General features: G+C 42.7%; 1 protein-coding gene across 1 annotated transcript; it reads right to left on the bottom strand.

Moving 5' to 3' along the window:
• Positions 1-739: 739 nt before the first annotated feature.
• Dnaaf10 (dynein axonemal assembly factor 10) lies at positions 740-24,402 on the bottom strand. The gene is made up of 8 exons (XM_048435475.3): positions 24,116-24,402; positions 18,043-18,143; positions 15,853-15,983; positions 13,794-13,895; positions 10,868-10,983; positions 9,888-10,022; positions 5,156-5,253; positions 740-1,907 (listed from the first exon to the last, which is right to left on the bottom strand). The coding sequence occupies exons 1-8, from the start codon at positions 24,296-24,298 to the stop codon at positions 1,700-1,702; spliced, it is 1,074 nt and encodes a 357-aa protein (XP_048291432.1). The 5' UTR covers positions 24,299-24,402; the 3' UTR covers positions 740-1,699.
• Between the last annotated feature and the right edge of the window lie 32 nt (positions 24,403-24,434).

Below are 24,434 nucleotides of genomic sequence, written 5' to 3'. Positions count from 1 at the left end.
CCAGTTCCTGCAGTCATTTAGTCCCAATGAAATCACACAGAGGTCTACATTAGTTATAAATTGAGTGGACCATTAGCTCAAGCTTTTTATTAACTAATTCTTATAACTTACATTAGCCCATAATTCTTTTCTGAGTTAGCCACATGGCTTGGTACTTTTTTTGGCGAGGAAGTCACATCTTGCTTACTCTGAGGTTGGGTCATGACTGCAGACTGAAATTTCCCTCTTTCCAGAATTCTCACTGCCCCCTCTATACTTCCTGCCTGGCTACTGGCCAATCAGCGTTTTATTAAAAATAATACAAGTGACAGGATAAAAGACCATTGTCCCACAGCAGTTAATTTTATTTTTACTTTGATATTATACGCACAACCTTGCTCCTTTTACAATTCCATGTGTATTTCATGTGTGCATGCATGTGCCTGTGGCCGAGGGTGAGACGAGGCGCTCCTCCTCAAACAGCAAGCGCTTACCCATTGAGCCACTTCCTCAGCCCAACAGCTCCATCTTAGAAAGCATTTTGGAAATAAAGAGTTCTGAGTTTTGTATATTATGAATGTTGTAGGTGGCTCTGTTCTTATGGAAAGTGTGATTCACCCAGTGGACTTGAGGCTCAGCTTATGATGTGGGCCAGAGCCAAGGACAGTGAGCTAAAGGTATATACCGAGAACTCAGAAAGGGGGAAGCAAAGCAAACAGCCTGGCTCTCTTGCTACTACTAAAGAATCCAAGCTTCCACAGACTTTAAGAACGGGTTTATTTAAAAAATATATTTTAAAAGCTTTAAAAAAAATCGTTCCAGTCTTCAACAGCTCATCATTGTTTAGCACAGTCGAAGCCAACCAGGTCTCACTGACTCAACAGCTGCACCTGGGCAGAGAGACGGTTCTAAGTCGCAGTGTTTTACCAGTCACGCTGTTGAAGCGGGCTCCTGCCTGCCCAGTCACACAGTGTTTCCAGTGCTTTACAGACCAAATGAAGTGATTCCTACAATACGGAAAAGCTAAAATGAAGCACATAGATACAGAGAAAATATGGAACTTTTGAGATACAAAACAAACTTAAAATACAGTTAAATAACAACTACTGACTTTGGTCTTTTTTAATTTAAGAAAAAATTTAAATACAATTTTTAAAAAAATTTCTAAGTATGTGTATGTGCCTATGAGTACCATTGCCTGCTACAGCCAGAAAATGGCATCAGAAGCCCCGGTATGGAGTTACAGGGTGTTGTAGGCCACCTGACGTGGGTGCTGAGCCCCAAACTTAGGTCCTCTGCAAGAGTACCAGGCACTCTCATCACTAAGTCATGTCTTCAGCGTCACACCCAACTGTTTTTAAAGGCAGACTCTGACTATACCGCCCAAGCTAGTCTTGATCTTATGGACTAAATTGATCCTCCTGTCTCAGCCTGTTATATAGCTCGGGCCAAGAACAAATACCACAGCACCTGGTTCTACATTTTTTAGTAGAAATATGGGGAAAGGAACAAAGCTGGCCCTGTTGTGTGGCACCTTCACACGCAGCAGCATGCCACCCAGGCCACCACACACCCCGGGAAGCTGGAGGAAGACTGGCTTTGTGCTAGCGGCTGTCAGTCAGCACTCTGATCCAATGTCTTCAGTGAGGAAGGAGGGTGCAGAATGGAGCTCAAATTCTGTGAGCAACCCTCTGGGAAACGTCCAGTTCAGAGTGCTGGGTCAGATGGTCTGGAGCTTGGTAACAATCAGCACACGCACTGTCTGGTCAAAGGAGCTGCAGATGCAGAGCCCCCTCTTGTCAGGACTCCAGTCCAAACTTGAGACGGGCTGAGTGGACAAGGTCACATTCTGCAGGAGGCTGACGGAACCTGCGACTCCCATCTCTACTCCCTCCGAATCTTTCTTTGAGCGATGAGTGGGGTATTCACTAAAAACAAGATCAAAGTGGTCAGAGAGCAATCCTGGAACTCACTGTTTCAATAGCAGCTGACACTGAACCATCACTGTGACTTTAGTACTGACCTATATGAGCAAAGACACAGCCTCCCCTGAGCCCTAGGCCAATACACCTAGGGCAGTGAGTACTTTTCCCGCAAACTTCTCCACAGCACCTCTGCCCAGCATCTGCAGATGCTTCCTCTTCAATATGAACACTGTAGGTTGGCCTGACGGGGTGCTTTCCGCAGTCTGTTTTTCTAATTCTTTCCTAAATTTGGATTGCTAGACACGGCAGGCAATGTGTACACGGGAAAAAGCTGTAAGAAGCATTTACAACACTTCCACAGAAAGGACTGACCCCAGAGAGCACCATTCAGACCCGGCCTGGGGACCTTCTCCGTACTACGACTGTGGGAACGCCACTAGGGGAGATTTTGTAAACCACTGCATCCAAAAGGAGAAAGCAATGGTGAGAACATATGACTTTCTTTCCAGCAGAAATATAAACTTTTAAGCTAAGAAGAGGGAAAGGATAACAACTAAATAAAACCTGACAGAGATCTGAAAGGTGGAAGAAAAGAAACAGCCTTCTCTATAGAGGTGGTCTAAGGCTCCAGGGCAGTGGTTCTCAACCCTCCTAATGCTGAGACCCTTTAGTTCCTCATGGTATGGTGACCCCCCACCTTAAACTTATTTTGATTGCTACTCTATAACTGTAATTTTGCTACAGTTATGAATTGCAATGCAAATATCTGTTATGCAACCCCTATAAAAGAGCCAACCCCCAAACGTTGAGAACCACTGCTCTAAGGTATAGCCCTCCATAGGGCCTTTGGAACCCACTGTGCATCAATAATGATACTTTGTGAATGCAAAAACCCCACACCTAACCAAACAACAAAACAAGCAAACAAAAACAAAGAAAAAAACCAAAAACAGACCCAAAGTTGAACAGACACAAAGGGATCAGACACAGTAGAAATGGAGGCGAAACCACAGGTAGAAAACACTTTCTCTTCCTTTTAGACCCAAATTATTTTACTTAAAAGGAACAAAATATTCACACACACACACACACACACACACACACACACACACACACACGTGTCTTAAATAGATACTTTCCCCACAACACTTAGCAAACTTTGTAGTTATTCACTATTAAAACATCAGGGCACCTTTAATCCCAACACTAAGAGGCAGAGGCAGGTGGATTTCCAGAAGCCTGAGGCCAGGTTGGTTTATGTATCAAGTTGTGGGCCAGCCAGGGCTATATAGGGAGAACTCATCTCAAAAACAAAACAAAACAAAATTGGTTCTAAAGTCTCTACATTATCTACGCAAGAATTTTGTTGTTGTTGTTGTTGTTTTAAACAAAGTCTGGAAACTCGCCTGCATTTCTCTCCTGGCTGCACCGTGAAGGCAGAATGGACACAAGGTCCACTGCATCCTATTTCAGTCACTCTCTTTACGGGCACTAGACAGCGTCAAGTACACAGCACCTGTCGTGAGGATGGTCAACGCCCACCTTAAGATGGCCTCCCGGAGTTGGGGAGACCCCCTCCGTGGTTAAGGCGCTTCTCCAGGAGCATGAGGACTGGAGTTTGGACCTCCAGAGCCACGTGAAAATACAGGCTGCCTTGGTGACACCTGTGATCTCAACCCTTGGGAGACAGACAGAGCAGGGTAACTGTCCCTGGGTCAGGCAGGAAGCTCGCCTAGTCACAATCAGGGAGCTCCCAGTCAACAAATCAAGTGGAGTGTGATCAAGACAGACACCTGATGCCGGCTTTGGGCTCCATATAAACACACAATGGTCAATTTCAGGGGAGGGAAAGTCAGGGAAAAATTTCAAATGTCTAGGTGCATACAATCTAGCCTTAGCAACATTAAGAAAAAAATCTAGCTGCCACTGTGCCCAGTTATGGAGAACTGGTACTAGCTCCTTTAGCAGTCTCCAGAGCTGGGAAATCAAGGAAACAGGCACAGCTGAGCTAATGAGACCTGCAAAACCTAACCTAAGGCGAGACTGGGTTAGAACCACAAAAGAATGGAGCGCAAAGCTTCCAGGATCAAACGGTCTATCCACCCAGCACCATCCCAGACATGTCTACTGCTTTCTGCTGACAGAAAGGACAACGCTGATGAAGCAAGAATGGATGGAGGGTACTACACTCCACTGGTGGTTATCGACCAAAAGCAATCGCAATTAGTCAGCTAATGGTCTCAGTTCTCTAACAAGTACTATCTCATTGCAGCCCTGCGTTTCAGCTTCTAAAAGGACCTTAGAGAAGGTCTGTAAATGAGAAAGGCCAAGCCATACTGAACATATTGTTTTGGTTTTTCTATATAGTAGAAAATTTAAAAATTAAAAAAATTTAATTCTGAAATATCCTTCAGTAGTGAACTTAACATTTGCTGCGTAATAGAGATTTTTTTTTTGTCATTGCTAATAAAGTTTTCAAACCTTCAATCTGCCCACACCCCGCTGAGCTGGCAGCGGAGCTAGCACCTAGCCCTTGGGAATCTCGGAACACACACATGGCTACAGCTTCCACAGTAAGTCCTCCTGCCTAGGTGTACAGAAAAGAAACTCTGTTGAGAGAGGCTGCCTCTGCAGACCAACCAGGAGCCTGGGGCTGCTTTCAGCTCTACCACAATGAATTTAGCAAACTCATTACCCAAACCTAAGCAATGTAACCCTCTCCCTAACTTCCAGAGGAAATGTTCTAATGACTACAAGGTGGTGTTTAACAAAAGTCTTCAATCAAATTTAAAAACAAAAGCTATTCCCACCATCACCCTTCTTCCTTCCTTTGCCCCTTCCTCTTTTTATTTTGAGACGGGCTCTTCCTCTGCAGCCTAGGCTGACCTGGAACTCATTATGGAGTCCACGCTGGCCTGAAACTCGTGGAAATCCTGGCCCCGTCTTCTGAGTGCTGGGAATATAGGTGTGAACATGCACACCTACAACTTCAAATTCATGGGGGGAACCACACTCTGTGTCACTCATACACAGAGACATAAGTACGACAAACATATTTACTGTGTCAGGTAAGGGCGAATTTTTATTAAATGTAAAATAAATACATTTGCAAAAGAAACTATTTAGAAAGCCAGTTACATAACACTGAAAATGAAAATCATACCAAAATGAATTGAATCAAGAGCTAAAGGAGAAAGAGAAAAGTTCACGGACTCCTACGTCATACCCACAAGTAACTTAGAAGGACTTACTACTTCCAGAGGTGAAGACTGCCGGCGCCTCCTGCTGTCAGAAAGAGCTCTCTGTTCTGAGGCAGGTGTCGAACTTGCCACACGGTGGACTTATGGGCCTGCTCAGACAAGACACACGGGGTTAAGGACTAAACGACAGCCCTGAAGAGAAGACTCAAAAACAGAGAACTGTAACCACTTTGACTGTCAGGAAAGAAGGCTTTGCTGCTGCTTTAGTTGGTCAGGCCGTTTTGCTGAGGAGTATAGTCTGGGTTGGCGGTGGGCCTGTCAGGGCTCTTCTGACTAAACTATCAGGCACTGTCCCGACAGGCCCGCCTGGTGAGTGGCCTGAACTTTCTCTTTGGCAGTCTCCCACCCTGTCTCCTTTGTCTGTTTTCCGTGCTTAGCGATAATATGGGACGGGGGCTTCTCTTCCCACCCCCTGCTCGCTCTTCTCCAGGCTTCCTGGACCTGGCTGGGGACTCTTTTCTAGACTTGGAAAATTCTATGGTCTCAGTGCAAATGTGCCTTTGGTACAGTATTTTCTTTCTTCTGTTCTCTTAATTATATGATCTGGTCTGTTTATGGTGTCCTAGAACATCTCATGTTTTATATGTATGTATGTGTGTGTATGTATGTATGTATGTATGTAAAATCAACACACAAAATTCAGCAGCGTTCAATATCTAATAATGGTCTTGCAAAAAAGCAGTTGGGGCAAGAGGAGAGAACCCCATTCATGGGAGGTAGCTTAGAAAATAAAAATTTAGGATTAAACATCAGCCAAGGAGATGAACAACCTCCAGGGTGAGAAGTTAAGACTTTGATGAGGACACTAAATGATGGAAGGATTTCCCGTGTTCACAGACTGGCAGAACTGCTACAGTAATGGCTACATTATAGAGGGCTGCATATATGCAAAACATTCTCCCTTCAAGTTGATACTGTTCTTCCCAGAACGACAAAAAACAATCCAAAATTCAATGTAAGCACAAAAGAGCTAGAATAGTAAAGCAAAAAGAGTATGTCTGGACATGGTGGTGCACACCTTTATTCACAGCACCTGGGAGGCAGAGACAGGAGGATCCTCGTGAGTCTGAGGCCAGCCTAGTCTACATAAGAAGCTCTGAGACAGCCAGGACTACATAGAGATACCCTGTCTAAACAACCAAACAAATCCAGAGTAATGTTACGTAGTGTAGGTGTAAACTGAGTCACTCTATTCCTGAGGTGCTGAGAGCTATACAATACTAGAAAAAAATCAGACACACAGATCAATGAAATATAATAGTGGTAACAATGATGTCAAAAGCACACACACATAAACACACACACACACACGCTTCTTCAGCAAAGAGACAGAAAAACATGATACAAACACACATATGATGTATTTAGACTCACATCTCTCCTGTACAAAATCAATTAAAAATGGATCAAAGACCTTAATATAAGAAGAGAAACTCTGAAACTGCTGGAGGAAATATAAAATCCACAAAGAATTATAAAACATTAAGCAATAAAGCAAACAGTCACCCATAGGTCAATGTTTTCAAAATGAGAAATGCGAATGGCAACACATCCTTTAACTGTGTTTAACAACCTCAGCCATGAAGGAAATGCAAATTATAACTGTTCTGAGATTTCATTTCACCCCCGTCACAGAGACTATCATCGAGAAACAAACAGCCACTTTCTGACTGGACTGAAGACCTGCTTCACTAGATGGGACCCAAACCCTGTGGCTAGATAGGCCACAGGCCCTAGGGGAGAACCCCCTACTATTACTCTGCTAGCAGGACACAGCACTGACATGACTCCTAAGGACGCACTGCTATACCCACAGAGCTCAGCTCATCAGAGGAGCTTCTTCTTGCAATAGAAGGCAATTAACACAGACACCCAGAACCAGCGACTGTGTGTGCTCCATGCTCTCTTTAGGGCTTGGGGGTCTTCCCAAAAGAGGAGGGAGGAAGTCTGTAGGAGCCAGGGATGGTGAATAGCTTAAAAGAAACAGTATTTCCTGGACACAGCAGGGCAGACACACACAGGAACTCACACCAGCTATGAGAGCATGCACACAATCTACACACACTCAGGACAGACAAAATCCCCAGTATGGTTAGGGCAGGTGGGCAGGAGTCCCACCCAACCTGAGGAGTTACTGGCATCTGACAGCTGCTAGATGAGGTGACCACACCCTAGGGTAGAGCCCACACTTGAGTGGCTGGGCAACACAAACTGAACTCACTGGATGTTGGGAGGTGGGGAGAAGAACACAAAAACAAGAAGGTAGGTGGATAGGGAGATGGAGGATGTAGGCGTTGGGGGAGGGAAAGTGAATATGATCAAAATAAATTATATGGAATTTTCAGTTAATAAATTATTAAAAAAGAAAATGAACAACCAATGAAGGCAAGGGCATGAAGAAAGAGCCCTTACTGCTGGTGGGAATGTAAAAACGTAAAGTGGAACAGCCGATAGAGACGTGAATAAGGAGAGTTCTTAAAAATATAACCCAGCTATACCAGTCCTGGATATAGACCCGAAGACTCGTATGTCATCATATTACAGAGATAATTGCACACAGACTTTTACAGCTTGGCTATTCACATAGCCAAGGAACAGAACCAGGGTAGACCGCTATCAGTAGATGAATAGGTAAAGAAAATGAAGTACATACACACAATGGAATTTTAGTTCATCATTAAAAAGACAAATACAGATGTTTTCTCTCAAATGCAAAATCTAGGATTAACTTGCTCTGTCTGTAGATGACGAAAGCTGAAGTGTAGAGAGAGGAAGGAAGGGTTGCTAATGTGTGAGAAGAAGGGACAGTGAGAGTAATGGAATACACAGGACAAGACGGCAGAAGAGGGAAGGAGTTGATGGGGACAGGGGGACCAAAAGAGGTAAGCAGGGGCACGCGGAAGGCACTGGAAAGCGCGCTGAGTAACAGATGCATAAGGCCATACATTCAATATGCTGCATCCATTTTGTAACCAATACCTTCCATATCTGGATAGCTTTTGATTTTTGTCATTATTTAAATGTGTTAATATATTCCCTACATTAAAAAAGTAAAATGTATTTCCTTAGGAAAATAAAGACAGGCGACTGGAAAAGGCTACCGGTTTATCAGGCCCTCACTCACACCAGTAAACCCCTCCAGCATGCTGGTTTGCCAGGAGGTCGGGAGGAGAGACCCAGGGAGAGGGCGGCACTGCTCTGTGAAGCTAAACCATTTCACATCTCAGTGGCTATGAACCTTGAGATTTAATTTTCAATTATGTGTATGGGAGTGGGGTGAGGAGTCTGTGCATGGCAGTAGTGCTGAGGAGGTCAGAAGATGGCATCAGATCCCTGCACTTGGAGTTACAGGCGTTGTAAGCAGCCTGGCATGGATGTTAGGAACCTGCTTCAAGTCTTGAGAAAGAGCAGTGAGCGTTCTTAACTGCTGAGCTATCTCTCCAGTCCTGAATGATGCTTCTTGTCATTGATCTGAATATTCACTTGAGAGCAGGACCATTAGCATAGAAAAACATGAACCTCAAAATATACACTGTAAGTGTATGAGATTAGTTCATACTGTCTAAATGAGCTTGGGAGGATACTACTGTATATAGAAAATAAGGAGTGATTTACCAACAAAATATGGAATAATTTAGTAATAGTGGATTGAAAGATTAACTATATTCTAAAATAACACTAACAAAATAATATTAGTTTGTAGTTACCTTGTTACGAATTTATTTCATCTGACAATAGCAACTTATGCTTTATAGTAATAACTGTATCCTAAGAGGACACAAAAGCACAAATCCCACAGCATCCTGGCGGGGCGGGGGGGGGGGGCAGCAACAGTGAAGGAAAGAACTGGAACTAACTTATTTCCTGAGCAAACTGCACGTTTGAGTCTCATGGAAACAAAACACCTGTAGCTGCTTTCCTTCGTATGCTTCCGGAAAGAGGGCCACATTCCCCACCTGTCTCTTGCAAGTATCAGGATGTTTTGGGGGTTTTGTTTTCTTTCTTTCTCTGTGTAGCAGTTCTGGAAATAACTTTGTAGACCATGCTGGCCTTGAACTCACAGAGATTCACTTGCCTTTGCCTCCCAAGTGCTGGGATTAAGGGCGTGCGCCACCACCTATGAGGATGTTAACAGGGACTGTAGCTGCCTTATTTCAGAAATCTCTTTTTTTGTGACAAGTATTTTCTCTTTGTTTTTCTTCCCTATTTATTTTTCTAATATTATAAGTCAAAAGCCTTTCCCACTAAGCTCTCTCAAGCAGAAGCCAAAATATAAACAGAACACTCTTGACTATCTATTACGTCATAACCACAGTAGTCAGTGTTTTAAAATAAATCCACTTAAAAATAATTAATTAAAAAGTTCACTTAATAAAGCAAATAAGAATATAAAATAAAATGGGTTGAAATAACAGTGAAAATAAAATTTCTGGAAAGTACATTATTAGTTATTAATAAGCATATATTTATTAGAAAACATGAAGCTAGAATTTCCTGATCAAATTCTTGGTATCAGCAAGGTTTCTTTCACTACAAAATAAGATTCTTAGCTAACCAAGATAATTATTATAATCAAGAAGTATAAGGCTGGCAACCTTTGGAAAAGTAACCTGCACACAAACACCTAAGATCCCACAAGCACGTGACAGACAAAGGACGCCTGGCGACTCACTCTGCGTTAGTCTAGAATGACCATCTCAGCTCTCCAGAGTCTCTCATTTACCTTTTCTGTAACAGAAGCAAAGCCTTTGGTGGGATGCTGTGTTCGCATGTCAAAGACGTGGAACTTGCCTTCCAGAGATGTAGCTACTAACTTATTCATACTTATGTCCTTTCTGTCAAACTCCAAACTACACACCTGAAAGCAGAGAATATATCTGTTATTGATAGGTTCTTACATTCTTTATTTGTTAAAAACTGGGTATGGGTGTTCTGCCTGCTTTCATATATGCACACCAGGTGTGTGCTTGGTACCCAGGGAGGCCAGAAAAGAGGGTCAGAATCCCTGGAACTGGAGCTACAGGCGGTTCTGGGCCATCATGTGTGTGCTGGCAACCAAATCCTGATCCTCTGGAAGAACATTCAGTGCCCTTTACTACTGAGCTATTTCTCCAGATCTTGTTGGCCCTTTTAAGTTATCTGAATGGCTTCAAATGGTGCTTGAATATTCATTAAGCCCTTTGAATCTATAATATAGCAAAAATATTTTCTGTTAATTTGATCAATAAAACCATCTTGGGTTCCCTTGTTCAGCTGACGGTCCCAATGTGATATTTTCATTATTTAGCTCAGGTGGGCGAGTTAAGGCTCCCTTCAGAAATCAGAAAGGAACTAGAGGTGCACAGCTTGAAAACCAAAGCCCAAAGGCACTTGGGGAAACTTTTCCTAGTCCAGCAAGTAAAAGACGACTTATTTGCTCATTTTGATAACATCTGTGTGGTCCCCATGGTCCTCAGATGGGCTGTAGGCGCCACCGACTCCACGGACTTTGTACAAACCATATCTGAATATGCAATCACTTTCTTAAGAAAGGATGCTTGGCCACCATTAGATTCAAGATGATTTGGCCCTGAAAGTTAACTTCCGGTGGAAGACCGAGAGACATGAGTCAGGAGAAAGGATCTGAGAACTTTGTAGTGTCTAGACATAGACAGTAGGTGTAAACATTTCAGAGAAGCTGGACAGCACAGAAATGTACATTACCCCATTTTTAATGTTTGTCTCCCAACGCAGTGCCATGTTTCTGAGATCAAACAGCTTGATATCCCCATTGTCATAGCCAGCACAAACAACACGTTCTTCTTGGTTGTAAGCATTGCCTGGAAACCAAGATACTTTTCAGGTCTTCATAAATCCACAGTGAAGTCTGCTAAGAAAAACTGTTACACGTATAACTTGGGACAGATGTAAATTCAAAATATTATACTGGGGATAATTCCATTCATCAATCCTGACAGGTGATGGGGAGCATGTAAAAAATGCTTATTTAGGCCAGGCAGTGGTGGCCTATTTAAATCCTAGCACTAGGGAGACAGAGGCAGGCGGATCTCAGTGAGTTCAAGGCCAGCTTGGTCTACACCGCGAGTTCTAGGACAGCCAGGACTATTTCATAGAGAAACCTTGTCTCAAAAAATAAAAACAAAATAAAACAAATGCTTACTTGGAATTCTATGGCAAAAGCCTACTTGAAAGTGTTTACAGGATTCTAAATGGAAAGGAAATGCTCTCTCAGGCTGGAAATACAGTTCAGGGCTTGTCTAAACAGGAGCAAAGCTCTATGATCCATTCCATATCTACAAAGACAGACCAACTACAGCTCACAGTTGTGCCTGGGAAGATACACATACTTATTCTTTTTCATTCCTTGGTAGGAGTTATATATGAATGTAAATACTGGTTTAAAATTATTTTGCAGAATATTTTCTGGTTATTTTATCTTTGCAGAAAATTCTGTAATCAATTGGAGTGCATTTTTAGTGGTATAGATGACCATACCTAGAATTTAGAATATGAGGTTAATCTCAGCATGCTTAGCTCCAGGGTGGTTTTCCTGTATAGCTCTCGCTGAAGAAAAAACCGTGAGGGAAGAGGCCGGTCCTGTCAGAGTGTGAGGCTATGTGGATACCTGACCCCAGTGTCTTCCACCTCAACTGCTTCCAGCTTCCTAATGTGAGCTCTAATGGTACCAGCGTCTTCTCCTGCTGTGCCCCGAACCCACCACACGGCTCTCCTTCACCACTGCCACACTGCTTGTGGAGCTTTCTAATGAGCAACAGCTTTCCCTCCATGAGCAATCCCAAAATGTCCCCACCGTGGACAGGCTCCTTTTCCCTATTCCTCATTTTATGGATAGAGAATTGTGAATACAGTTTATTCGGTATCTATCATATGAATCGTTTTCATATCTCTTTACCTGCAACCCTGTCTAAAACCTCTGAGCTCATCTCCACTATGCCGTCTGCCACCCCACACCATCATCACCAGTGACACCTGAGATGTTCGGGCTCAGAGAAGTTCTCACCAAGCACAGACCTTCCAAGGCTAACCGGCCACTGCGTCCAGTCCACCCAAACAACTGTGCTTTTATGGTGGCTAAGGCAACTGTGGCGAGAGTTGTCTCTGTGGCCAATCTCCACCATCCCCTTCCATAGCACTTTGCAGTTAGTCCCTATGTTGAAATTTCTCTACCAAATTAATGATTAAAAACCTCTATAAATCCTTGATCTGAGCTCAAAATGATTTTCCTCCCTCTGTGCCCCCCCCCCCCCCCCCCCGCGCTTCTCCCTGTCTTTTCCTCTACACTTCTCTGCATGGACAGATATCCTTGCGATGTTTTCTTACTTCTGTTTTATCCTTAATAAAGTGGATGTCAGTCCTTCTTCCCTAAACCGTATGCCTGAGGGCTCAAATATGACTCAGTCTCACTACTGCATGTCCACAGCAGATACAAAAAAAGAGTAAAGCCAGGCATGGCGGTGCTCAGCTGTAGCCCCAGTCAGTCAAATGACTGAAGCAGGAGTATTACTTGAGTTCAGAAGTTTGAAGCCAACCTGAGCAACATAGTGAGATCTTGTCTCAAAACAACAAAACAAAACAAAGACAAAAACTCACAAAAGCCAGGCACATGCCTTACTTAATCCCAGCACTCGAAAGGCAGAGGCAGGAAGATCTCTGCTATTTTGAGGGCAGCCTGATCAAAAAGAAAACACAGTTTAAAGCTAAATATGGAGCTGCAGCCAGCAGTGCGTGCCTGTAACTGCAGCTCGCCTGGGCTCTGGCCTAAACTAAATATGGAGCTGCGGCCAGCTCTGGCCCACATCTTCTACAGTCAAAGGCAAGCACCAACATTGACGGGATCAATGGGCCTTATAAGTGTATTAATAAAGGGTGACAGCTATCAGACTAATAAGAAATAATTATGTAACGGCACAACTATGTTCTAGAAAAGAAATATATAATGTAAAACGTGACAGTTTTTAGGTTATCATTTCCATTTGAGGCTTTATTTAGCCTTATTAATAGCATTTGGTACCAAATTAGGTCAGTATTATCAATTAAACAAAAACCTCTCATAATAATATTAGATATTTTAACACTCAACAATCTACGCACATTCTAAAACAGTGGTTCTCAACCTTCCTAATGCTGTGACCCTTTAATACTCCTCATGTTGTGGTAAGCCTCAATCACAAAATTATGTTCACTGCTACTTCGTAACTTCTGTAATTTTGCAGTTATGAATCATAACATAAATGTCTGTGTTTTCTGATGGTCTCAGGTGACGTCTGTGAAAGGGTCATTAGACCCCTCACAAAGGGATTGTGACCCACATGTTGAGAACCACTGATCTAAGAGCTTTAGCATTACCTTACTGGCTCCTCAACACTATTAAGTAAATTCAACTAGCACCACTGTGTAAATACAACAACCAAGAAATAGTGAAATTTGTTGACTTTCTCCAAGCCACACAATAAACAAAATGGTAAAGATGCAAACGCTAGCCTGAGCCTGATACTACGATACTTGCCTGGATAACCTCTCAGAATAATCAACAGAAAAGATTCCTGGAGACCACTGGGAATTTCCTAAAACACAAACTTTAAACTCAATAATCTCTTCAGTAACGTACCAAAAGCCACGGTCCAACAGTCTCTCTTGTTTTCTCCTTGCGCGGGTTCCATGTTAGCAACAGGATCATCCTTTTGCCTTGGGTCCCACACCTTGACAGTTCCTGCCATGAATAAAAGGGAGCTGGTAAAATTCAATAGTGACTGATCACATTTCCCGTTTGCATTCTCATGCCAATGTGACATGTGCCAATACTGTAGATGTTACAACATCTGAAAACTATTTGTGCTTTCGTGACTGCAAATTGGTTAAGCTGTACTCGATAGCAGACATAACCATATGTTAGTATTAGAAATGATTCCTAAATTAATAGCTATACATAGAAAAACACACAAGTGCTCCTAGGCTATCTATAAGTTATGACTGAAAAGGCAAAGACAAGTGTCTAATTCAAAACATGCCTTATTTTCCTGGTTCACACTCAAACTAATGTATGTATTTAGAAGACTGGAAGTGTTATTTCTACTTCATGTTTTCCTTACTACACACATAACCATTGGTACTTTTCTTATGCAGAAGAATAAGCACTGTTATTACATTTTCACATGCGGTTTTAGAACGCCATTTCAACTGCTGGGGGAGGCAGTTCATGGCTGAGTGACCAGCATGCACGAGGTCCCAGCTTCACATGTTGGCATCAGAAGAAACACCACCACCCATTTCATTATATAATTAAGCTTAACTTTCCATAACAAAATAGCAAGGAGGGAACTATTAAATAAAATTAGCCTAAATTAAATTTTAATCCTCTTATATCAATGGATATTACAGGATTACTAACTTGTGCCACTGCCACAATCAGCATAAATGCATGCAACGAGATGGCTAGCAGGCACACATCTGAGCAAGGACAGGGAAAATCCCTGAAAGAGACAAGAAATTTAAGCCTTATCTCCATGCATATAGAGCTGGTCATTAAAAAGGCTACAATTTTGCATGGAGAGGACTCCCACCAATCTGACAGAGATTACCACTCAGTTACACAAACCACTATGACCTACAATAAGCTTTCCACACTTGAATTAGCAAAGAACATAAAGGTGATTCATAATACAAAATAAGTTAGTAGGCAAGCATAGACATTCACAAGTGGAAATGGTGGACAATTTCTAATCTACAAACTTACAGGAAAGAACAATCACTATCAGGCAGTTAGTCCCTCATCCACCATAGCTGACCAGGCAGATAGGTACGATGGGTGATTTAGAAATCTACTTTATAAATCATAAAATAATTATCACCAAGGAGTTACATACATAACAATAATCACTTCTCCATAATTTCAAACCACTCTCCTAAGAGTACCCAGAAAACTTAAAAGCACAGTACACGGTTTTTGCAGAGGCATAGTTAACTACAGTGGCAGAGCCACACAATGGAATGGTACAGCTGTCATAGTAACAGTTATGGAAACAGAAGCATCTGTACACGACAAAGCGTAAGATGCATCATCTCAAAACTGCTCGCCATCTTTCCTTCTGTGTCTATGAAAAATTAACTTCCAACACACCACCGCACTTGAGTAACTACTAGAAAATTATATCTCATTTTTATTATAAAACAATTCTTTTATAGAAACTAATATATTTCCATGAGAAGTAGCAAAGCCTGGGGCTCCATGGCAGTCACTGAGACCTAGCCCGTTGGTCACTACTGCTGAAAGCCAAGCTGGTGCCTGTGGAGCTTCTGCTGGGCTCGGGGACAGATCACAGGGCATTTCCTGGCAGCTGTCCACCTGACACTTTCCGAAGGAGAAGAGAACAAAAGGCTGCCACCCTAACCACATCACGTCATCAATGCCATCCTCCCGGAGGGCATTCTGAGTCTTTCAGCATCAGGCCATTATTAGCTGTTGAACTACTCCACATTAAAATACTCAGGGCTATGACTCTCCCTGAAAATACACAAAAGTCTGAAATAAACGAAGAATGTGCAAGAAAACTTGCCTACTAAAATGCAGATGCACAGATTGGTAGCTGAGTGAGGCCAAACAAAGAGGATTCCATCACACAGAAGTTTCTATTAAACGTTTGTTTAATATTTAAAATACACTGACTCACCATCCCGGCTGCCGGTCACAATTTCAGGCGCTCCTTCCCCAATTCCAAGTCCACCTATACCATCTATAGTGTTTATAATTTCTTTGTGGCCCTTTACAGAATACACTGGCATCTCTGGAGCTTCCAAATTCCTAAGAAAAAAACATAGTTACTTATCACATGTGGCCTAAAAATCAATTCAAAATAAAATAAGTAAAAAAAACCCCAAAATGGATCAAACACTTTAACCCAAGACAGAGACACTAAAAATGCTAGAGGAAAAGAAGTAAAACACTGGGCGATACAAGCACAGGCAAGGGTTCTCTGAGAAGAATGTCAATAGCACACAAACCCAGGAAACAGACCCATCAAGACACAAATGGGTAAGGTTACATACGCTGAAATTTTATTCAGTCAAGGAGAAAAATGAAATCAGGACATTCGTAAGAAAATGGAAAGAAGTGGAAGCCATTAATGTTAAACAAATAAGCCAGAATTAGGAAATCAAAAAATACCATGCTTCCTCTTATACGTGAAAATAAATTAAAAATTATATGCACACACATGTGTGTATGTAGGTAATAAAACTGGAGAGGTTGGCCAGTAAGATGGCTTAGCACATTAAGACACTTGCCAACAAGTAAGACAACCTGCACAGAAGCCCAGATCACTCAAAGTGTAAGAGAAAACAGACCCCCAGAAACTGTCTTCTGCTCTCCACTTGTGTGTGTAAATGTACATACACAGACACAGGCTGACACTGACACTGACTAAAATGTAAAAAAAATCTAAACAAGAAAACAAAACTCGAAAAGGGGGTCAGAAGGGAGGAAGTGGCAATGGAATATACACACTAAGGATATATCTTGCCAGGCGTGTTGGGGCACACCTTTAATGCCAGCACTCAGGAGACAGGAGCAAATAGATCTGTTAGTTAGAGGCCAGCCTGGCATAGTAGTGAAAAATCTGTCACTTGACACACTAGCCCCTCCAGTCCCCTCGCCCAGTAATGAAAATAAGACGCTGGCCCTTCTTTCCCTTTCTCTGAAACTATGTCAAAGTCTGTGAAATGACAACTAATGTGAATTTAACAGACAAGCGGTTAAGATCAAGGAGAAATTATATCAGTTTCATTTTGGTGTTCCTGTTCTAAAACAGGTAAGTATGTGAGTGGAATTTAACTATAAAGTAGTAGAATTTAAGTGATAATCGAAACATACTATTAGGCAGGGTGTGGTGGCCCGCTCCCTCTAATCCCATCATCGGAGGCAGTGGCAGGCAGATCCCTGACTTTGAAGCTGTTCTGGTCTATACAGTAACCTCCAGTCCAGTCAGTGCTGCAGTGACCCCAACACAGCAACAGTCAAGCAGCTCAGGTTAGAAACCAGCTAATAACAACCTGGGTGGTGGCTCACACTTTTACTCTGCACCTAGGGAGGCAGAGGCAGATGGATCTCTGTGAGTTTGAGACCAGCCTGGTCTAGAGTTCTAGGACACCCAAAGCTACACAGAGAAACCCTGTCTTTAAAAAACAAACAAACAAACAAACAAGATTTTTCTAAAAAGCAATTAAAGAGATATATGAATTCATTCAACTTTAATATTTTATAGAGACAATGGACACAACTGTGATTTTGTTCATTCAAAGCAGGGTTTTATTGAGTTTCTCAATAGACATTTTCCTAAAAAGTTGTATCTAGATCTTAAAGCATTAAAGACTAACAAAAACTTTAATTGCAAGTTCTGCATGGAAAAAAGTAAAATCAGTGTATTGCTCTATAATGCCAAACTTGTGGCTAAGATGGCATTAATTAGCCAGTACCACGCAGCCTGTGGGTCAGAAGAACTGGTAACACCGTTTCAAGTTCTAGAGTTCAGTGATCTTTTTAAACCTTTGTCCTTTAACTTTTGAGGTTATATCATCCCCCTCCTCTTCCCTCTCCAGACCCTCCCACAGACCCCCTCCTCGCTCTTTCACATTTCATGGCCTGTTTGTTCATTGTTATTACATGCCTATACAGACATACACATACACATTCCTACATGTAGTATGAAGAGCTTAGGATTTACAACAGCCCTCATGATTTTAGTTACTTCTGGAAGAAATCAAAACATTGGAAAGAATTTTAAAATGAGAATTCTCTTTCAGAAGGGTAATAAGCCTATCAAACAGAACGCGTAACCCACTGGTGTGCTATTTAATCATCTCACCATATATGAAGATTTCCATCAAAATCCCCAGTAGCTAAGTGTCTCTGCTGCAAAGACGCGGCACCGAATGTTCCACATTTAATGGCCTTAGCCTTTTCAATCTGGACAGAAAGGAGAGAGGACACTTATATAAGCAGTGACTTACAATCACAATGTCTACAGCTCTGTTCTGGGGGTTAAAGTTAAATACATCATATATAAAAGCAATTAAAACATTTTCTGATAAAAATTATTGACCTCTTTAGTCAATTTTGTATAATTTAGAAAGCATATCACTATCAAAAAGAAAGGTTGTTTTTGAGATAGGATCTTATTATGTAGACTTGAACTGAGAGCTCCTAGGCCACTGACTTCTAAGTGCCAGAATGAAAGGCATGTTTTGGTTTTTTTTTTTTTTTTTCTGGCTATTTTTCTTTTTAATTGGGGATGGAGCTTATTTTTATGAGTATGGGTAGTTTGTCTTCATGTATGTCCACGCATATGTCCATGTGTATGCTGCACCCTCAGAAGCTAGAAGAGGGCACTGGGTCCTCTGGAAGTGGAGTTACAAGTGGTTGCCATGTGTATGCTGGGACTCAAATCCAGGCCCTTTGGAAGAGCAACCAGTGGACATTAACCTCTGAGTAATCTCTCCAGCCAGATGGTCTGAGACACGGTCTCTCACTTTGTTGCCCAAGCCAGACGCAATCCAAACTGGTCTAAAATCCAGAGATCCTGTGTCAGCATGGGATCAAAGGGGAGGAAGCGGAAAGGAGATGTACAGGGACTGATTGTTGCTGCTGTTCTTATCTCACTGAGACTTGAGGCCCTGGTGTGATGGCTCACTCCTGCAGCCCCAGCACTCCAGACATGAAAGCAGAAAGACAGTTGTGAGTTCAAGGTGAAGCTAGGCTACACAGTGAATTCTAGGTCAGGCTGGACTATGGAGAAACAGACCCTGCTTTAACTTCTCACAGTTCTGAACGGCTCTAACGTCTCTGCTGGTGGGCATGTAAAAAGGCCCACTATGTACAGTACAAAGCTCAGAGAAGAAACTCAAACACAACGGAGCCATTATTTCTTGACGGATAGAGGAACAAAGTTGTCCATTAGCCTCTAGTCCTCCCTATAGGACCTAGGAGGTGCTCAGTACTCTCTGAATGAGGGTTTAAGGATGCCTCTCTTAGCCCTTCAGCACCAAACCTTGGGGCAGAGAAGCCAGCACTAGAGCCCTCTCCCTGGTCCTCCCTTTCGTCCTCTGGGTTCTCATGTGCTGTGTGTCTAAGATGGTGCCCGTGTCACTTGCACACAATCACAGAAACAGTTTTCATATTCTGAGCATATGACAATAGACATCATTCTACGTGCTTTTTCTAGAAAAGACCATCTTTTTTTAAAACACGTACATCGCTGCAAACTGTTCGGGATATCACTCTGCGTGTGTTTGTGAGTGCGAAAATCAGAAGAGGACTTCAGGTATCCAGATCAATCACTCTGTTTTCTTCCTTTGAGACAGGGTCTTTCACTGAACCTGGAGCTAAGCTAGCTGATAGCAAGGTGCAGGGATCTTCCTGTCTCTGTCCTCCACATGCAGAAATTACAAGTGTACAGATGTGCCTGGCTTTTTATACGGCCACTGCAGGTCCTCATATCTGTGCTACAAGCACTCCCTAAGCCCTACAGGCAGTCCAGGGTACCATTTCCTAAGCCCTACATGCAGTCCTGGGTACCATTTCCTAAGCCCTACATGCAGTCCTGGGTACCATTTCCTAAGCCCTACATGCAGTCCTGGGTACCATTTCAATTGAGAAGTGATGGCCCATATTTATAATCAAGGGCCGGGCCGACCTCAGGCTTCCATTCCTAAGTTCTAAGCTTGGAAGAGTGAACAAAATGGTGGAGGAATAAATTAAAGCTAATTTCAGATTTCTTTATTTTGTTTTTTTAACTCTTATTCTTTATTTTTGTAAGAAAAATACATTGTATCATGCGTCCCTCAGGGTTTCTATTTTTGTATCAAAACCCAGAAACTTAGGTATTACTTGTTTATTATTCAAGAATCAAAACTCAAAACAGTTGCTCAGAGAGGCTGAGATCTGTTGTATCTGAACCCAGAAAACAGTCTTGTTTCCTCTGAGCTCAGACACTCATAACAGTCAGTAACCAAGGGGACATCACAAACAAGCAGATCCACTCAGCACACAAAAGCAACACTGTTAAACTTTTTTTCTATGAGAAGATGAGCAGAATTCAGTGGTAACTTTGATGAAATACTAATTAGTTAAAAATAATGATCTACTTGGTTAAAATTATTTCACATAAAAATCAGCCTAAGAAATTGGTAAACATGATATTGAGAATGACCATCAATGATAGTTTATTTGGCCTAGATTTTTCTATTCTTTGCCAGAAGCATATGCCAGCATGACTAAAGAAGTCCATGATCAATAATTGCCACAGGGCTATTTTTGCTCTGCCTGTGGGCGGGTCTACTGCAGCTTGTCAGTACTTCCTCCTCCACATCCTGGCACTACTTAATTAACACTGAAAGGTTTAGTCAGGCAAACGTTAACAAGCGCTGAATGCAGTAGCACAGGAGCTAAAACACCAAAGCCTCACTAGCTCACTATACCACCTTCACCCATGGTTCATTTTTCAGGGATGTCTTTGTCCATACGGTACCTTCGTGTACATTAGAAAAGTTGAAGTCTCAGGAAAGGATGACGAAGGGACACCTGGCTAGACACTGTTACGTGGCCCAACACAGTGTTCAACTAGGGAAGGAGGCCCAGCCCTCCGTTTATTTATTTTAATGTATGCACACGGTATTTTGCCTGCATATATGCCTGTGCATTAGAAGCACGACTGGTGCTGAAGAAAGCTAGAGAAGAGCATCAGAGCCCCTAGAAGTGCAGCTACAGACAGTGTGAACTGCGATCTGCGTGCTGGGACATCAAAGCTGGGTCATCTGGAAGAGAAGACAGAGCACTTTAGCCACGGAGTCACCTCTCCAGTCCTCTACCCTCCACTTTTATTCATCTGTTCAATTTTTATTTGTTTTTGTTTTTTGAGTCAGGCTCTTACTATGGAGCCCTGACTATTCTGGAACTCACTATGTAGACCAAGCTGGTCTTAGAGAGATCCTCCTGCCTCTGCCTCCTAAGTGCTGGTGTTAATGATGTATGCCAAACTGCCCAGCCTCTTGCCTCCATTTGTACCCATTCCTTTAGCAATAAGATAAAGCACCGGAGAGGAAACAGCTGATTTGCTCCTTTTACATGTATCTTGGGTGCATAGGCTTTGGTGTAAGTCTTATAGTAATCCATCATAACACAAGGAGCATGACTCCTCCTATTGGGGTAAGGAATCCACCTGGTCCCAGTTCTCAACTCTGGTATTCACTAAACTAAAATCAAAGAGCAGAAGGTCACACTTTTAGAAGTAGGAACAGGGCATGGGTATTTTAAAACCTGTATATAGCCAGGATTAGCAGCCAAACACACACAGAAGACTTGGACACAGGAAAGTCACTGGTTATGCATTTAATCTGTGCGCTTTTCTGCTGCACCCCTCAATAATACAAAACAATACAATGCAATAGTAAGTTCTGAAAGGTGCTTTGTTTCTGACGTTCTACTTGCTTTTTAGAAGGAAATGTCCAAGTACCTGCAGTTCTGTTTTGGCCCAGGACCTCTACAGGAGTCTCAGTAACTCATGGAATGAAGAGGATCCAAAAACAGAAGCCGCTGCTCCTGGGGTTCAGATCATGTGTGATACTCTCTTTTGAAGTCCTACCTATATTTTCGAAATGTTCTCTTATAAACACTTGTTACTTTCACTTAAAAGAATAAATAAGCTGGGTGGTGGTGGCACACACGCCTTTAATCTCAGCACTTGGGAGGCAGGGGCAGCGGCAGAGGCAGGCGGATCTCAAGGCAAGTCTGGTCTAATGGAGCAGAGCAAGTTCCAGGACAGGCCACTGTTGTCTACACAGAGAAAACCTGTTTTGCAAAGCTAACTAAGTAAATAAATAAATAGAATTTCTAAGATTCTTCAGAAATTAGAACAGCAGAACACTATTTCACTTGGAATAACTGTTACTGAAATGTATAAATGCACCATAATCCTTGGGAAAACAAAGCGCAAGTCTACAGATGCTTTCTGGCTGAGTGTTGACTGGCATTTGTTCCTAATGCTTCATTTTAAAGTTTCTGTTACGTCAACGTTGCCCATGTCCAGAGTCCTTAACCCACATTGACTAGCAATTCCTACACCAGTATATAAAACTCCCAAGTTCATTCATTCCGCATTCTTTTAACAAATGTGCGTTGAGTCCTTACAAATCACACTAGAAGGCATTGTCCCTATTCTCCAGCTTATGATCTAGAGAAGTAACACAGCCTGCTTACTTCGGGCACAAAAGGTCAGTATTATAGGGACATAGAGCAGGAAGGGCGTCCTCTATCAGATCATCTGAACTGGCCACTAGGACAGCAACAGGTGACCGTGAGTTAAGGGATGAAGAACACTGGCAAGGGAGAAAAGACCAAGTCATGTGTAGATTTCCCATGTTGAATGCTGGCTACAATGTATGAATTAACCCTGAAAAGAGGCTCTCAGCAAAGCTTACGGAGAGAGGGCACGTCACACACCTCACGCGAGTTTATGTATCCACTACCTGTCCTAAACTCATCTGCAAGCCAACTCTTCACATAGCTCACCAACACCTCAGTGAGCCTGGTCATTTGCTTCAGTCAACCCAAATGGAAACAGTTTTCAAAACTGTAACTATAGAACTGTTAACCACAGCTCAGCACTACTGCACATGGCCTGTAATCCCAGCCCACTGTGGGGACCGGCATGAGGATTATTAATTTGAGGCCAACTGGACAACACAGACAACACCCATCTCAAAAAGAAAAAAAAAAAAGGAAATGTTAGCTATTTTCATCATTCTGTAATTGGCTCACTGGCAGCCTTTCACAAAACCTGTCAATCTGGTCTTGAATCATCCTCCTAAAGTCCTTCAGTGGTACCCTGTTTTTCTTAAAATAAAAGGATAAATCTGTCAAAAGTCTTAAGAGATCTTGCAAAGGTCCCTACTTATCCCTCTTTTTCAGTGGGTTTTGTGATTGTTTTTCAGACAGGGTCTCAAGCGGAAATTCTCCTGCTTCTACCCCGTGCTGGGATTAAAGGAGTGCACCACCACTTCCAGAGTGCGTTTTGTTTTTTTTTTTTTTTTAAAGATAGTAAACAGCCGGGTGGTGGCGCACATGCCTTTAATCCCAGCACTCTGGGAGGCAGAGGCAGGTGGATCTCTGAGTTCGAGGCCAGCCTGGTCTACAAGAGCTAGTTCCAGGACAGGCTCCAAAGCTACAGAGAAATCCTGTCTCGAAAACCAAAAATAAATAAATAAGTAAATAAATAAAGAAAAAAATAAACCTATCTCCCATCATTATCAAAGAGCTTTCCCACATGCTGTTTCTTCTGGAACTTCATATTCTGTCTTTGCCCTAATGAGTTTGTCACCCTAAATGTTTTTACTCTCATTGAACTGTGTATTAGAAAACTCGACTTGATTTACATTTATGCATTTTTGCTTTGGCTGTTTTAACTGACTGTCTCTCCCAACAGAAAACAAACTCCACGAGACCCGTAATATTGCCATTCACACGCCTGAGACTATCAGGCATTCAAGTGATACTTCTCGAAAGCACGGGTTATTTAGCTGTCTACACAAACTTCGTTCTAGGGCCTTCTAACTGCACGACACGTGCGTGATTGCATATACGCACTAACAGAACTGCAAACACCCTAAAAGGTCCTCTAACGTAACCTTGAAATCTCAACTTCACTTCCCAGAAACCTTGCAACGGACTGCACCGAGGGTGGAGGGAGAAGTGGCTGGCAGTGAGCCAAGGTACTAGTTCCCCAGTGAGATTTTGGGATGGGGGACAAAGTTTTAAGCCCGAAGTATTTCTCAGTCTGTAATCTCCTTCTTTCTGGTCCTGCTGGAGCGAAGCTGGAGCAAAGAGTACTGCAGGCCCCAGAACACGCACGCACGCCCCCAACAGCCGTCCACGCCTGCGCCCACCTCCCGCAGCAGCTTCAGGTCCCCGCGCTGGATCTCGTACACCTGGATAACGCCGGTTCCGCGGGCGAAGTTGCCCATCGTCACGAACTTGGCACTGCAGGGCACCCATTTGCAGTCGAACACCGTGTAGTTTAGGCCTTTCTGAATGTGCACAATGATCTGAGGCTTCTCGAAGGTGGACATGATGCCGCGGAAGACAAACACTAACCTGGAAACCAGACTACAAACATCGCAGGGGCAGTTTGTCCCTCCCTAGCGGCACTCTACCCGGACGCTCAAGCAAGTTGGGCTTGGCTGTCTCTGATAATGCCTGATGATC

The sequence above is a fragment of the Myodes glareolus genome, chromosome 8, assembly GCF_982192425.1.
Source record: "Myodes glareolus chromosome 8, mMyoGla1.1, whole genome shotgun sequence".
NCBI classification, from domain to species: domain Eukaryota; kingdom Metazoa; phylum Chordata; class Mammalia; order Rodentia; family Cricetidae; genus Myodes; species Myodes glareolus.
The sequence above is the reverse complement of the archived record's forward strand: the minus strand, read 5'-3'. Positions and strand labels throughout refer to the sequence as shown.